Source organism: Corvus moneduloides, chromosome 6, assembly GCF_009650955.1.
Source record: "Corvus moneduloides isolate bCorMon1 chromosome 6, bCorMon1.pri, whole genome shotgun sequence".
NCBI classification, from domain to species: domain Eukaryota; kingdom Metazoa; phylum Chordata; class Aves; order Passeriformes; family Corvidae; genus Corvus; species Corvus moneduloides.
The window spans coordinates 56,191,595-56,208,265 of record NC_045481.1 but is presented as its reverse complement, the minus strand read 5'-3'; the positions used below and the strand labels follow the sequence as shown (position 1 = coordinate 56,208,265).

Here is a 16,671-nt window from a genome sequence, read left to right as displayed (position 1 = left end):
GGCATCTTGCTGCCTACATTCTGGGAGCCTCCAGGAGCTCACACTTTGAAGGGAGCAGAGAGACTTCAAAGCATCTGGAAAAATATTTCAGTCTAGAAACTGGTGCAGTTCAACTTAAGTTTTGAAACGGCCTCCTTTTAATTTCTGATGCAGTGCCTACTTCATTTAAGAAACAAGAAACACCTCTGATTGCTCAGTAGTTGAAGCTTCAGTTTAATTTTTCTAAAGATCAGCAAGTACTGAATACATAAACATCCAGTATTTCACATTAAACACCCAGCACTGATACCATACAAAGGAAAATATCTTCTAGTAAGAGTTAAAATAAATACTCCCTATTAAAAATAGGAGTTTGTGCAAGATCAAAGGTTTTATTTAAGTATTTTTTTTCCTACACATCATTGCACATTTCTCCCACTTACCTTATACCAGTTCTGGTCCTTACTAGATCCCTTCATAAATCATCCAGTGAAAACACAGACAGCTTTCTCAAGAGTGGGTGAGTTGAGGCAACACAAGTGCCAGTGGGAGCACTCTGGAAGGAGTGGAACCACATGACCAGAAGGAGGATTGGGAACATGAAGGAAACAAGACCTTCCAACTCATTGCTGCAGTGAGCTTTCTACCAGCTCGATCGTCTCTTGTCATGTCAGAAGTCAAGCTTTCATAGATCAATTTTAACTGAATAGAATGAATTCTGAAGATTTTGCTTCATTTATTTGTACATATACTCAAGTTGTCAAATAAATGCAGAGTAATATAAGTGAAGAAATGCAAAGAAGGAGAGTATCTGCGGTGAGGTTCCAAGATTGAGTGTGTTCTTTGAAAGGCAGCACTCTCTTCCCTGTTCCCACATATCTTAATGCCTAGCTTTATGTTTAAAGAGGCCATGTGCCAAATTAAATGTAAAATCTAATCTGTTAAAGCAACTGCAATTTTCTGCTTTGGTCAGAATCACAATTACAACAACAAACAACAGAGTCAGTGATTAATAACAAGCCTAACCAAGACTCATGTTATTACTGCCTATCTGATCTACTTACTCATTCCTGCTCATGCAGGATACCACAGGCTGGCAGCATCCACAGCCTGCACAAAGGTGCTGCACCCAGGATCTGTAGCAGATGTCTACTGTCCAACAGTACTCAACAGAAACACGTGCTGCACAAATCTTATTTTGTGCACTTTTCACAATGTGTTAATACATCAATTCAGCTTTGGCCTGACCTTCTTCAAACTTCATCTGATTAGGCACAGTCAAATTATTTGAATGTTTTATCTTTAAAACATTAGTTTTTGAGAAAGAATGTCCTCAAGTCTCCAAAATACCGTTTCCAAACAATTGTGAAAATTCATTCTCTCAGCACAAGGCTACTTGTTAAACTTATTTCAAGAGCTTTTGTTGACAAATGGTTAGCCACTGAAAGCTAACCACTAAGATGTTTGTGTATGTTAGAAAACTATTTATGATACTGTGATAGTTCTAAAATAAAGTACTATTATGTACTGAAATACAATCCTTTTCGTCCACTTTCAACAACCAAGCTGTAATCTCAGACTTGCACCATTAACTGCATGTTCTGCCTTTAACTACTTTCTTCCATCTACAACAGCTGAAGCTGCTGATCTAGCATGTACATCTGACTATTCTTCCATGATTCTTTTCAGCCCATCAAAAATTGCCCTAAAGCATACTAATAATTTTGCCGCAAAGCTCAGTTTACAGATTTAGCTGAAAGCCTCTTAAAGGAAGAAAAAATATATTTTGGCACTTAAACACAAAGGAAGAGCCAGAACAAGACCAAAACCAGGCATCATTTGTTATGGAAAAGCAAAGTACAGGAGCGATGTACTCTGTGAAAGAAGAGGGCACTGGGGATAGAGGGACATTGGAAAAACAGTGTAGAGCCAGGTTTGTAGTATCTGCAGTAGAAAGGATGCCAAAAGCACAGGCAGCAACTGCTGGCCCTGTTAAGAATCACCACATGCTGCCCCATGCACAAGGACCCCCAGTGGTGCTCTCCTGGTATTTTTACATCCATGACACCATTAAAGCTGTAACATACCATGTAGCCTTCTGCCTGGCTAGTCTTCAGTCATGCAGCTGACACTCCTGAAGGACGGGATGCCATCCAGAGGGACCCGGACAAGCTCAAGAAGCGGGCCCATGGGAACCTCACGTTGTTTAACAAGACCAAGTGCTGGTGCTGCACCTGGGTCAGGGCAGCCCCCAATACCAATCCAGGCTGGGGATGAAGAGATGGAGAGCAGCCCTGAGGGAAGGACTTGGGGTGCTGGTGGGTGAGAGGCTGGACATGAGCCAGCAATGTGCACAGAAAGCAAACCCCATCCTGGGCTGCATCCAGAGCAGCGTGAGAGCAGGTGGAGGGAGCGGATTCTGCCCCTCTGCTCGCTCTGGTGAGATCCCACCTGGAGCACTGCATCCAGCTCTGGGGTCCCAGCACAGGAAGGGCACGAACCTGTTAGAGTGAGCCCAGAGGACACAACCAAGATTAGACGGATGGAGCACCTCTCCTACAGGGAAAGGATGAGAGAATCGGGATTGTTCAGCCTGGAAAAGAGAAGGCTTTGGATGAGAGAATCGGGATTGTTCAGCCTGGAAAAGAGAAGGCTTTAGGGTCACCTAACTGCGGCCTTACAGTACCTGAAGGGAGCCTGCAAGGGAGGTGAAGAGGGACTTTTACAAGGGCCTGGAGTGACAGGACAAGGGGGAATGGCTTTACAGAGTAGCTTTATATTAGATATTAGGGGGAAATTCTTTGCTGTGTGAGTGGTGAGGCACCGGCACAGGTTGCCCAGAGAAGTTGTGGCTGCTCCATCCCTGGAAGTGTTCAAAGCCAGGTTGGATGGGGCTCTGAGCAACCTGGTCTAGTGGAAGTGTCCCTGCCCATGGCAAGGGAGTTGGAACTGGATGATCTTCAAGGTCCCTTCCAACCCAGGCCATTCTATGATATACAACACACGAAACAGTTACACTCAAACACTGGCCAACATTTTCCTGTTAACATATGTCATAATTCTAGCACACTATGCAACAAAGAAGCTAATAAATAAATATTTCAGTTACAAATAAATACATTGATGCCAATCATGAACTGAAGCATCATTTTGGCCCTGAATTCTCTGATTGATACATTGCTTTAATTATGATTAAATCACAGAAAACTGCCAACTACCCATTAGCTTGATCCTGCATTTCATTTGGCATATGGTCACTTTAAACATGTAACTAGACCTCAAAAAGCAATACTGCCATTCAGCATTGTGTAACATTGAATGACTTAAACAGAAAGAGGAAATAGGAAAGTTTCCCTAAGGGGCAGTGTATACTAGCTAACACAGTTCTGCAACAGGGCTGGCTTGGTTCTTGCTGAAGTGTCACATGGGCAGAGCAGCCCATCACTGTCCACAGAGGTGCATCCTCAAGCACTCCTAGACTCCAGAGATTTTCATTTGGAATATAGCACGAGCCAAGACAACATCTCATCATCAAAAGTAAAACTTCCCTGTCATCTTCTCTCGGCTGCTCACCCTGAGCTAGCTCTCATTTCACGCAAAGGCAAGCTGACTCAGCTCAGCAAAATTACAGAAAAATTACCTCTGGCAAAGAAAGGTAAATGTTCTTTTGCCAGTGGAGTGAATTCGTTACTCACCTTGTGGCCAGAGCTCATCACTAGGAGTGAGAGGGTGAAGCAGGGAAAGAGGGACAATAAGGCCCTCTCCTTTGGGTGTCAGCAAGCAGCTGAGGCAGCCCAGCCCTGCTGCCACGCCACATCTGGAGGCAGCAGCACGTGCTGCAGCACTGGAGATCATTCCTCAGACCTTAAGCAGATGATTCCCATTAAACTGTTACCTTAAGTACTTATATCTGTCTCCTAGATATCAAATGACATTTTTGACTCTATAAAGGATTTATTTTTTCCAAGTGGAGACTCTTCATTTAGGGAAAGAATTGAGAAACAAAAAAAAATCAGTACTGCTCCAGGCTGGTACGCTGCACAGATTGTGTTACAGTGCTTCAGTTTAAGATTTTGGTCTTAACTAGAGAGAAAAATTGTATTAGCTTATGTTTCAGCAAGGTATTTTGATGATACTAAATTCTTGACTTCAGAGAGAAGAACATACAATATCACTACTGGCTACAGGCACACAGTTATGAACTACAGTTCAGAAGGCATTTCAGCCCACCAAAGTTTGGTTCCTAAACAGCAAGTAACAGCTGCATTTGAAACAAAACCATTCCTTATTAAGACAAGAATCCAAGTATATTCAGAATCATTAACATGCCTAACATGACTTCTAAATACACATTTTAATATATACACTTTAATCTACACATTAAAAAAAAAATCTAATTAACATGATCTTTCAAAGGAATTTTTCTAACCCTGATTAGATCCTTCAGAAAAGCTGCTTATAAGTATCCTGGATACCAGGATACTGTAAAAGCACTTACTCTCAACATACTCTTTTGTTGTCTTAGAGAAAAGTGTTACAAAATACCATTTGGTAACAAAAAGATAAAATGTACAAACTTCGAGAAAGATTTCCTAGACAGAGGATGGCAACGTGCAGGAGGGGTAAGTTTAATGAGAAAACTGCAGAAGTCTCCTTTGCTGATCTCAGGACAAGATTTATCTCATACACTGGAAAAGCAAATCACTGGATAAACTTTTATCTGATGGTTATGGACATTAGTGATTAAGTTTTCCATCTACTCCACCTCTATTAAGACCACGTAAAAGAAATTTAACTTAACAACAGCTGTCACAATTTCTGTTTCACTCAACTTCACTGTGTGATTGCCAGAAAAAAGGATCTACTCCAGCAATGTTCAGGGAAACACCGTGTCTGTGGTTCATTTAGTGGTATAAATGCATTGTCTATGTTTCCCTGCCTGTAAATCTGGACTGGTGCTTGTTGTTTGTGATTTCTCATGTAACATGATTCTACAGCCACGTACCTACCCCCACATTCTCTTTAGAGAAATTCTGTAATGGAAACAAACATCACAACGGTACTCTTTAAAGTTCATGTTGCCACTACTTGAGAAAAAAATCAAACAAGACACTGGCAGCTTTACAGTTTATTGATACATCGTTCCAAATTTGGGACAAGAAACTCCACAGCAACACATTCACTCTAGAAAACCAAACACTGCAACTAGATGGAAAAGGCATTTTGTATCAGTTCCATCTATCACCCTCCTCTCAGGCCCACTTGAGGGAAACAATGTGCTCTAAGGTAATAATATAATGGAGATTGGTGGAGATCCTGCAGGGAAATAGAAAACTGTGGGTCCTTCCCCTCTGGAAATGGCACTTTCAATAGTATCAGCAGCATAAATGCTTCATCATTAGCATACAACTGGAGTCATTTTCTGTCATCAGGCCTTGTTCATATGTAAAACAGCAACCCTCCTGTTTCCCAGGGAAAGAAGGTCTCCCACCTCCCACCCCCCACCTGCGCTCCTCCAGCTGCAAGCAATACAGGTGCTAACTTATGCAAACACAAGGGAAACTCACTCTGCTGGTTTCTGGCTTTGGTGAGCTGCTGCTTCTCCCTCCACCCTCTGCCCTGGCCTCTGGGTGACTTGGCTCGTCTCCTCAGTGCTGATGACTTTCACACTTACCTTTCTGTCCCTCCCCATCCACGGATGCATTTCTTCCGGCTGCTTCTTGAAATGAGACACGAGAAAAGCAGAACCTCAGCTTTTCCTCCTGAAGTCTCCTACCTTTCTGCTTTCTCATTTAATACTGACCACTCCATCTTTTCATTCCAATGTTGAGGTTTTTTGTAACCTTTTTTTTTTTTAACATCTAATCTGATTGGCTGTAGCCAAGTTTCTAAATGCATTTCACTGCGGAATTCATTTCACTCAGTGGTTCAGTATTGCCTGGAGTGCTACAAACTGAGTCTTCAAAAGACTTACTCGCTCATTAGCATACACCTTCCTCTTCTGAGCAATGCCTTCAGGTGCAGTCACCCTCTTTTCAAGAGCATATTCCTCATCTTTACCTCTGAGGCACATTCCTCCTGCTCATCTCGGCTTGCCTATCTTCAATCTGAAGGGAAAGCAAGACACCACATTTCATTCATCATCCCCCTGCAAGACGCTGATGCCTCCTTTGCTCCTACCCTGTTCCGTGCAGATGGTGCCCATTTCCCTTATTCTTTGTTTTAACAAGCATACAGCAAAAGATACAGGAATTCACTGTCTACAAACCAGGTGGCTTAGACTACTCTAAAAAACAATCTGCTTTAGCCAGTCCTCGCTAAAGTAGGCCTCTAGAACCTCTCTGAAGTTTTACCATTTAAATTTAGACTGCTTTAAATAAAAATAAAGAAAGACTAAATGGATATTCTCTCTGTTCTCTTGCTAGTTGACTTTTTGGCCTATACAAGAAAGCTGGAAAGAGATTTTTTACAAGGGCATGAGATAGGACAAGGGGTAATGGCTTTAAACTGGAAGTAGGTTTAGATTAGATAGTAAGATGAGATTGTTTAGTGTGAGGATGGTGAGACACTGGAACACATTACCCAGAGAAGCTGCGGCTGCTTCATCCCTGGAAGTGTTAAAGGCCAGGTTGGATGGGGCCTTGAGCAACCTGATCTAGTGGAAGGTGTCCTGCCCATGGCAAGGGAGTTGGAACTGGATGATCTTTAAGGTCCCTTCCTACCCAAAACATTCCGTGACCCCATTACACGATTCTATTCAGGTTCCAGGCCTGCAGTGACTTACTGATGGGGAATGCCCGAATCTTTTGGAAAGCTCTGACATACAAACATATAAAAGAGGAGGTGGCGGGTGGTGGCTCGGCGAGCCCCGCCGCGGGGGGAGGCGGACGGGCGTGAGGAGCGGCGTCACCGCTCGGTGACAGGGGCAGGGCGGGAGGGCCGCCCTACAAAGCGCTGTACAATGGGGCGGCTGTCGGGCTCCATCTTGGCGGCGGCGGCCGCCCCGGAGCCCGCGGCTGGCGGCGCTTCCCCTCCGCGGGAACAACATGGCCCCGCCCCGGTTCCTCCAACAAAGCGCCAGCGCTTCACTTCACGGAGGAACCGGCCTCCCCCATACCCGACACCGCCACCCCGCCCGTCCCCGCCTTCAGCCCCCCCACCCCGCCCCGGTGGCGGCTACCGCCCCCCGCCACGCTCCGCTCCCGCCGCCGCGCTTCTCCCTCGGGCCGCAGCCGCCCGTCCGCGAGTCACAGACCTCCTCCTCCTCCTCCTGCTCTCGTTCCCCCCGTCGGCCCTGCTGGCGGCGGCCCCGGCGGCCCCTCCGCCGCGGCCTCCCTGCCCCCGGACACGGAGCCCGTGAGCCCCAGTGCGCTGGCGGGGGAGGAGCATCCTGGGAACGCGCAGCCCGACATGGGTCCGGCGGCCGCGCAGCCCCCGCCGCCGCCCGCAGCTCCGCCCGCCGCCCGCCGCTGAGCGGGAGCGGAGCGCAGGGGGCCGCACGGGGCCGCGGCGCTGCCCGCCCCGCATGAGGCGCCGCTCCCCCCCCGCCCCGCTCGGTCCCCGCCGCCCTCCTGCGCGCAGGGCCCCCGCGGAGCCCCCGCGGCCGCGGCCCCGATGATGGACAGGAACTACCCCACGACCCCCGGCTTCGCCGAGCCCCTGGCCCCGGGCACCGCGCCGCCCGCCGCCTCCTGGGCCTACGAGCGCGGCGCCGGCAGCCTCAAGCCCAGGTGAGGAGGGTCCGCCGAGGGGGCTGCGGCAGGAAAGGCCGGGGGCCGCGCCAGGGCCTGGCCGAGGGCGGCCGAGGGGCCCCGGCGGCGGGGCAGGGCAAGGCGGGGAGCGAGCGGGGCCCGGCGGCCCCGGGGGAGGCCGAGCCGGGCGGGGCGGGGGAGGCCGCGTCCCGGCGGGCGGGGGGCGGTGGCGCGGGCTCCCCGCTGTCCCCGGCGGCCCGTGGCGGCGGCGGGGCGGGCGGTCTCTCCGCCCCGGAGGCTCGCGTCGGGCTGCGGCGCGGGTTCAAGAGTTCACGCGTCCCTGCCCGGCTCCCGGAGGGAAGCGGGGCCGCGGGCACCGGCGCTGCCCGCCCGAACAATGCTGCCCTCCGGGGCACCGGGCCGGCGGAGGCGGCCGCGCCGCGCCAGCATCCCCCGCGCCCTTCCATTTCTCCGCTGTTGTGCGCTCCGCTGAGCCTGGCGAACCTCTTTCCTCTTAAGCGCTGCTCCGGGGCGTGCGGAGCCTCCTCTCAGCCAAAACTTGTCTGGAGCGATTTAGTCCCACGGAGAGTTCTGCAAAGTTCCGGGAAGTGCGGGGAAAATACAGGATATCTTATTGGCTTCGGGTTGCTTTTTGATTGTGTAACTCTGCCAACTAAAACGAGTATTCTCTAGGCGATGAGATTTTCGTTATCGCCTGCCTTTTATGTCTCTAGCTTGATTTATCTGCAGTTCCCATCTCGACGACGTTTAAATGTAAAAGAGAGTCTCGGGCTAAAAATATCTTGTCAAAATAGGTGCGCTAATAGATGACTTTGCATTTGGTTCTGAAAGTGGTCAGACATGTCTGATAAGATTAATAGATTATCAAGTCAGAAGGGCTGTTGCAATCATCTAGTCTGACCTCTTCATAATGCAGGCCATAAAACTTTTTTTTTTCCCAATCTGTGTTTGAAAATAGACCTTGGTGTAGTTAAAAATTTCCAATGAGGCAATATTCAGCACAATTCTTGGTCAAGTATGCAAGTGACTGATTTATATTTTATTTCTGGTCTGAAGAGTGCTACCTTTAGTTTCTGGCCACTGAGTCTTGTTTATGGCCTCATCAACACTGAAAATCGCATTATGTGTTGAGTATGAATTCTTAAGAATTTTAATTAATTTCTTGCTTTACTTATTTTTCTTAATATAAAGAACATAATCTTTTGAAGTTTATTACCAGAGATTTTTTTAATTATTATTACTTTAGTTATTCTCCCAGACTTCTTTTAGATTTCTTCCAAGTTATTGTCACCCTTCCTGAACTGTGGACATTGCATTTGAGACACAATTAAGTAAGAAGATCACAGGACCTCCCTGGGGTGTGAGGCTCTATATTCCCTGTTTCATGGAGAATTGCAGGGACAGGTAGTTTTTTTTGGCCAAACCCTTTCCCCATGAAGCTCTTTAGCCAGTTTCTCTGAAGAGTTGCCTGCATGGCGAAGTAAGGTCTCCGTAGTGTTCTTTACAATTTTTCTTCCTAATCATTGAATTACTTTTGGTCAAGTTGCCATGTTGATTTCAGTGGAAGTCAGTGACTTGTGCTTTCTATATTGCTTTTGCCAGCTCTCATCATCTCTTGAGGATCATGCCAACTATTCCATAAGCGGGGTTTGGATTCCCCAGGTCATTTAAGAATATGTAGTGCAGAAGCAGAAGTGGATCTCTTGGATTTTAAAAGAAACACAACTGCTTGATTATTTTTTTTTTTTTAATTTAGAAGAATCCCCTGGATTTACAACATATCTTTCATTTTATTAATAGCTGCTATATTAATGCAGTCTTAAAGGTACGTTTGGGAATTCTTTAAAAGAAATGGCATGGAGGAAAGTCCCAAGACAAGTATCATGAAGAAGCTGATTAGATCAATGCCTGCTACCTGTAGCAATCAAATTAGTGTTACTGCATCCATGTATGATATGGCAATATTTATGCTATGCTTCAGGAAACAATGTCAAGAAGACCTTGTTTTAGTTCTTTTGAAGTTTCATCTCCAGGTTCTATACATGGTGACAAATGATGCATTTAAAATGTGTTGGCTGAAACATTTAAACTTTTTTTTTAACTGTACCAAGAACAGGGATAATGCTATGAATCATATTTTGTGCTTGAAATTCTCCTGAACTGGGTTCTTGGGGTTCATGTCATCTTAATAAGAATTAATATACCCTGTCTTTGGTCAGATTTAAAGATTTGCACCATGGTGGACACGGTGATAAGTAGAGTCTGGGCTTTAGGTGTTTGTGGTTCCTCTGTTGCTGATAGCATTTGTCTTTGTATGGATGGAATTGCTGGGGAATTGGGATGGAAGAGTCATTCCTATCACTGCCAAGGCTTCCACCAGCCTGGAAGGAAATCGTGAAGGTATAGATGGACTGTAAAGGAATATGCTGTCCATGCCCTTGACTTGTGTTACAGAGCACTTCACATTTTTCAAAATGGTGTTTTTGATTGTGGTTGACAGGTAGTCGTCTTAACAGCTGAAGCTGCATTAGCCTGATGTAAAATTAAAAAATGTGTGTCATGTTCATCTGGTACTTGCTTGAAAAGAATTTAGCCTTTAGGTGATATAGATAACAATTTTTCCTTCAAATTTCATTTCATGTTTATGCTGTTGCAGGCTGTGTCGTGGCAGGCTATGTTCCCTTTGTGTGGAGAGCCATGTTCACAGTCTCAGCTCATCAAAATGATTTCTCCTCCTCAGCACACACTACAAGCGTTGCTCCTGTCTTCCTGCACTTCACTTCAGCCATCTGGTTTTTATCCTGCTCCTTATTTCTTGCAGGCACTGTTTTGTCTGTGCAATGGCACTATTCTTATCAACTGAAAGGAAACGTGTGGTGAAGTGTTATAAGGACATTGCTACCAGGCCTGTTGTGATGTAACTGTTCCCATGGAATAGGAGAATTGGGGATGGAAGCTGATGGAAATCACTTGGATCACTGTATTAACTGAGCAGAGACCGCTCCTGCTGAGGAGCATTTTGGGACAGTGCAGCCATGGCAGCCCTGTAGCAGGGGCTGAGGGGGTGCTCTTATCTTCCACGTTCTCTGACGCCCACACCCCTTACACAGGCTGTCAGCATCTTGAAGGAATTTCTGGTGGTTCTAGGAGTGCACTGCCACTTTTGGCCTTTTCCTGTAGCTGTCAGAAAACCCTACCTCTGTGCTTAAACCCTCTTTTTGTCAAAAGCTGTTGAATAGCTGATAAGGTATGTCATGCTTACTTGCTACTTGCTCAAGAATTATGTGGTATTCAGAAAACAGGTGAAGTGTAATAGTGTGAGAGACTGTTGTAATTGCTTGGAAAGAGACATGGAGACAGGTGATAATGGATGAGGTTTCTGGTTGAGTTTGTCTCACTTGGGGGTACTCCTAGGGTGTTTCATTTAGAGAAGGATTTTTACTCGTGGATGGATCTCACTGTTCTTGTTCTGCTCTTACCACAGCTCTAAGACTCAAATCTGCTACATGTGATTAAAAGTCAGGCACAATTACTTGTTGCTGTTTTAGATTTTATGGGGACTGCCGTGGTCTCTGATGTTCCTTTATGCCTGATAGTCTGTATCCACCTCTGCCCTACCCAAGCATATGGGGTTTTATATAATTTAATTCCAGATGATTCTTTACAACAGATAGCACTGATATTATGTTAGTGTGGCCTATGTTTATAACAGCCAATCTAAGATAAAGAGTTAGTTACAGTGATAGTTCATTTACGATGTTACATTAATGGGAGACTTATACTTTTATGATAAATGGTTTTGATGGGTTTTTAAACTCATTTTTGCATAGCTGTCAAACTAATGCTTATTGTAACAGCTGTATGATAATTGTGTTTTAGTTAAGGCTCAATTTTAAATTCTAATGGATTTTTGCATAGCTATAGGAACTCTAAAAGTGCAGAGTGTTTTAGAAAAGCAGAGAACATTTTCTTTCATCAAATGAAATTGTTCTGAGAGGTGAAACCAATGTTTGTTGTTAAACATATATTCTGCAGAAATTTCCCTATGGCATAGTATTTCAAATGTTGAAATGAAAGCTCATAATCTGGGAATATACTTGGAATTCTTGTATTAAAAGGCAACAGAGGGATTAAACAAATTTATAAACATATAGAAAGATGTCACTTTTAAAATCTTACCAAATTTTCTGTCATAGTTTGTATCTGAAACATTTATACATGCAAAATAAACGCATGTATAGCACAGATACCTTACAGGGACTTGCTAGCTTTTGTTGGTCTTCCTTTCTTTTTCGTTTTTTTCACCTGCATTCAGCACACACTGAAATCACAGCTGTGGGAAGGTCAAAGATTGACTGAACAGAGTCTGAATGCGTTCTTGCTCTGTGTCCCTTAGCTTTTACCTGGTGTAGATGTGTGGTCATCTTGCAAAATCTTTGCTAAAGTTTCAAAATGATCCAGCCAGGCTTGTTTGGAATTACATGCTGCTTACCTGTCTAAGATTTAATGCCAGCTTTACATGAAAGATTTCAAGCAGTCTGGGTCATTCTGCTGCAGTGAGAAATGGTGATAAAGAACTATGTGCAGAAGAAATGAGCTGAAACTTAGTCTGAGGGTGCAGTTACCTGAGAAGGCTGAACTGACTGCTCAGGCTCACTGCTGCTGAAAGGGGCTCCCTTTCTCTTCCCTTGTCTTGGCTCTGGTGTTTGTGCAACTGCACAGGGAGCTGGTCTCATTTGTTAATCCATGAGAAAACTATCCTGACCAAAACGCTGAATGGCTTGAGCTGGAGGGCTGTGCTGGTGTACCTGTGCTGTCAGACTGGATCCCAGAGGCGGCACCTGGGGACGAGTGGGAAGCAGAGCTGTAAGGAGGGAGCTGTGTGGCCTTGGCAGGGATTCTTCCCAGTGGTTCTGGACAGGTTTTAAATGGGTTCAGTCTTGCCATGTTACTGTCTTTGGTGAGCATCCCACACAAATTGTACTGCTGACTTCCCTGCCAGGAGCACTTGGTAAGTGTCCGTGTTAGCCAGATCTCTTGTGAGATCACCTGCGTGAGATATTTCAGATGTGAGCCCTTTCCCATGAAGCCAGCAACTTCAACACAGGTTACAGAATACATTGGGCTGAAAGAAAAGGGGGTTGTATTCCACCACCTATGCAAGAAGTGTTTCAGTCCCATATGTGTATATACCTTTCATCCTGTTAACTTTAATCTTAGGTGTGTTTACCTTATACCAACAGAGAACAACCTTTTCACCTTGTTCCTTCTGTACTTTTGCCCACCTTTTATTTTTTTCTTGGAGTTGCTGCTGATTCTGGCATAATGCTGTCATAGGAAGGAGCCTGTTTTGAGAAAAATCTTTGTTCCTGTCAGGAAAAAAGCACCTATGCCTGAACTATATTAATTCTAAACAATACTAGTGCTCTTACAGAGTGGGTGTATTTTGCATGGATATCTTTGTTTGTTGTATTTGGTCAAAGCATTCACAAATTTGCCTGTCGGGAAGTTACTTTGCATGGTGAGTGCCTATTCCATACATAAAAAAAACAAAGAAAAGACAAACCAAAACAAAAAGCTGTTAAAAGGCAGTACGTTAATAGTCTCACTTCAAACTTTCCTTAGCAGCCTTAACTGTGACAAAAATAACTTTGAGCAGCATGCAGAGTTCAGCCTTTCCAGCACAACATTTCTTTCTGTACCATGCAAATGGCAGAGAAGAGAAAATTCTTTGAATTTTTAAGGAAAGAGAAATGTTTTCAGAGAGGACAGAGTGCATGGTTATTAAGTACTACATTTACTTGTCTCACTGTGCAGATTTCATAGTTTTTGGGTTTACTTCTGCTGTCCTCTCACCTCTTGTTACATTGCTTCTTTTGTTTTATTGCTCTGGACAGACTTGGGTCTAAGTGGACACCTATTCATTAGAGCCTCCTCAGAACCTCTCTGATGATGGGCTACAAATAGGGGCAAGGAGCTCTTATTCCTGGATTTCTGCATGCTTGAAAGTTTCTTATTCCAAAGCAATTCAGCAAGAACCTACATATGTTTAGACAAGCTTTTACTTTCCCATACTGCTTTTCTTGTTTTTCATCTTCCTTCTACATGCCTACCTGTGTTGCTTAGGACTTGGAAAAGCGCAACCAATTATACTCAGCAGGAAGAAGGCACCCTTAGGCATCCTTATCTTAGAGTAATAGTGTTTACATAGCAGGGTACTAAGGAACATTTATTCCTTAATAATCCTGTAGGAGTTATACTTGGGGCAGTCATACATCTAGATTTGGTTGGAGATATCCCTCCTTTTTCAGCTGGCAGTGTTGTGTGAGAAGAGCTGGAGGGCTCCAGCCCTTTGTCTAGCATTTCCAGATGTCTGGCAAGTTTTTCTGAGAGCTTTTGGTCATCCAGAACGTGCCAGACAAAGGGTCACTGCGCCTGCGTGGCGTGGGCCACGCTGAGTGTACCAGCCTGTGCTGCACCTTCCATGCTGCCCTTTTTCCTGACCAGGAAATCCCTCTCAGAAATATGGCAACTTGGTGCTACACACCACATCCTGTTTACTTTCTCTCGTCTTCGTGTCAAAAATTCCAGTGCTAGACAGTGAATAATCCTTCAATCCCTATGTTCGTCCGATTTCATTATGTTCTACCGAAGCTGCCAAGAATAGGATTTCTAATAAGTTTTTCTTGAATCTGAGCATTTGTTCATTTGCTGTGCAAAGAGTGATTGTGGAAAGCCAACTCCTCAGTACTCTGAACACAACCATGTGTTAACTACCTCCAGTTGCTGGCACTGGTGAGCTGGAGGTTACTGATAGCGCCACTGGAGAGAGATGGGATTTTCATCTTTTCCTCTCCAAAAAACCTCCCTTTTGTTATCGTTTTTAAGAGAATGCAGGTTTTTTCACCAATTAAAGGGTATTTTTTTAGTTTGGGTGTATGTGCTGTTTTGATCTTGATTAATACTTGTTTTTGTTTAGACATTTTTATGATCATTGTGAAAATTCAAATTAATATCTGGAGCATATTCAAGGAATTTGTTTAATATAGTGAAGTTTTTCCCATCTCAAAGTAAATGCCATGTAGCTGTAACTATATTTCTGCAGTTTTGAACAATGCACATTTTCTAGTTGAAGCATTCACAAGCAACTGGGTTCATCTGGTATTTTCAGCTAAACAGTGACTTGTGACAAATGAAATGATAGCCAGGGTCCCCTTTGCAAGGTTAAAAATGTAAATTTAAACCTGTTTTAGGATGAGGAGAGCACTTGTGAAGAGGTGTAAGAGCTAAATTCAAGAGCTACGCTAATTTTCCTTATAAACTTGGATAATAACACCCTGTGATGCTTCCTTTAATGTAAAGGACTCTTTGCTGCTGTGTTTTATGATGAACTGTGGTGTTAATATGTTGGATCTTTTCCTGGGCACACCTCCTAAATTGGGATAGAAATGGTGTTAGTCATAGGGATACCTCTTGTTTTGAATCTAAAGGAGCTCATATGAGCTGCTTAGCCCTTGTAGTGTGTTGTGGGATGTGGAAAACATTACTGGACATGTGGACGTGCTGGGAGGCCAGACCCCATTTAATGGCCTTGAATTTTTGGCTGTGGGGTGGCAAGATGTGTGATCTCAGATGTGGGCACTGAGTAGATACCGCTATTCTATGCCAGTTCTGTGGCTGTGGGCCCTGAGGCCACTGCTCTTCACAGGGGTGCAAACTTCACAAAACCTTCAGAAACAGGCTTATTTCAGTGCTGAGTGTTGGAGACTTGGTGGTGATGGAGTGGGGTATTATTTGTGCCTTGGTTTCCCTAGACTGAAGGACAAGGTATTCCATGGGTTATGGAATTGGAAAGTGCTTCGAGGTTTGGTAATGAAAAGAGCCTACTGACAGCATAAGATGGCTCTGATGGTGTACAGCACATATGTATTTGCATTTCTTAACTCTTTTTGAGATGAAAATCTCAGCTTCAGCATTGTCCTTTCCATATAAATGGAGAATAAAGTGCTTATTAAGAAATGGGTTATCAAGTATTCCTGTAGTACCTTAAAGGTGAGACTCAAGCTTGCCACAAAATAGGATGCTGTAATAACTGTGGGAGGATGAGGGTTGAAAAGCATTTCAATGGGTAAAATGAACTGTAATTTTATTAAGGCTCTGATGTGGCTAAGCCACATCTTGAGATAACGCTCTGCTGATTTTTATATTTTGAAATAAAATTTTGTTATTAAGAGTAATGGAATCTTTTTGTGTGTATTTCAGCTGTAATAGAGGATTATGCTGTGTGTTCAACCATTAATACTGGAAGGATCTTGAGAAGAGTTTTGAATATGCCCCAAGTACGCTTTTGACAACAGAATAGCATCACATATCAGAGAAAAAGTGTTAGATTTCCATTACTGTCTGTTACTAAAATCTTTTGAAATTGTAAATAAAAGTCTAGGAGAGAAGTATTGCTGATTTTAAAAATCACAGCCGTTCTCTCTGTGCTGGATAAAGCAAAAGTTCTTTCACAGAGAGAAGGTAAGAGAAGAGGATAAATAAATATGGTGACAAAATAATCCAGTGTCTCAAAAGGCAAGAAAATGAGATTGCAGATCTTACAGTGGTGGGAGCTACACGGACCATAATGGCACCCCTGTTTCTGCAGGGGTTGATAGAGTAGAAGTTCTCAGGGAAGATGTATGAATCCCCAAAACATTGCTTGGCAAACAAATGTCTTAAAATTATTTCTGACACCGCATTGTAATGTAAATTGGGAGGATATGTGTAACAGTGTCTGTTTAGATGTAGGGAGTAAATGATACTATGTTAATAAGGACATCAAAGTCAGGCTGGAATATTCAGAGCAGGAAGGCACTGAAAGCTCCTTTCCAGACCTTGAAATCTTTAAACGAGGATCAGGAGCTCAAAACTGACGTTATTGTAGAACAGTTTAATTTTAGTTTCATTTTGTAAGCTGCAAAATTTCTGTTGGAAA

The 16,671-nt window shown here is 44.2% G+C and overlaps 1 protein-coding gene and 1 long non-coding RNA gene across 2 annotated transcripts in view; one reads left to right on the top strand and one right to left on the bottom strand.

Annotated features, from left to right (window-relative positions):
* Positions 1-5,092: 5,092 nt before the first annotated feature.
* Positions 5,093-6,606, bottom strand: LOC116445803. The gene is made up of 2 exons (XR_004240888.1): positions 5,954-6,606; positions 5,093-5,698 (listed from the first exon to the last, which is right to left on the bottom strand). It is a non-coding gene; the product is annotated as an uncharacterized LOC116445803 (long non-coding RNA).
* A 913-nt stretch (positions 6,607-7,519) lies between these two features.
* QSER1 (glutamine and serine rich 1) overlaps positions 7,520-16,671 on the top strand; it is a 44,308-nt gene continuing 35,156 nt past the window's right edge. Inside the window, exon 1 of the mRNA XM_032110974.1 lies at positions 7,520-7,709. Coding sequence (XP_031966865.1) covers positions 7,594-7,709 — 116 coding nt within the window. The 5' untranslated portion in view covers positions 7,520-7,593. The remainder of the gene's footprint in view (positions 7,710-16,671) is intronic.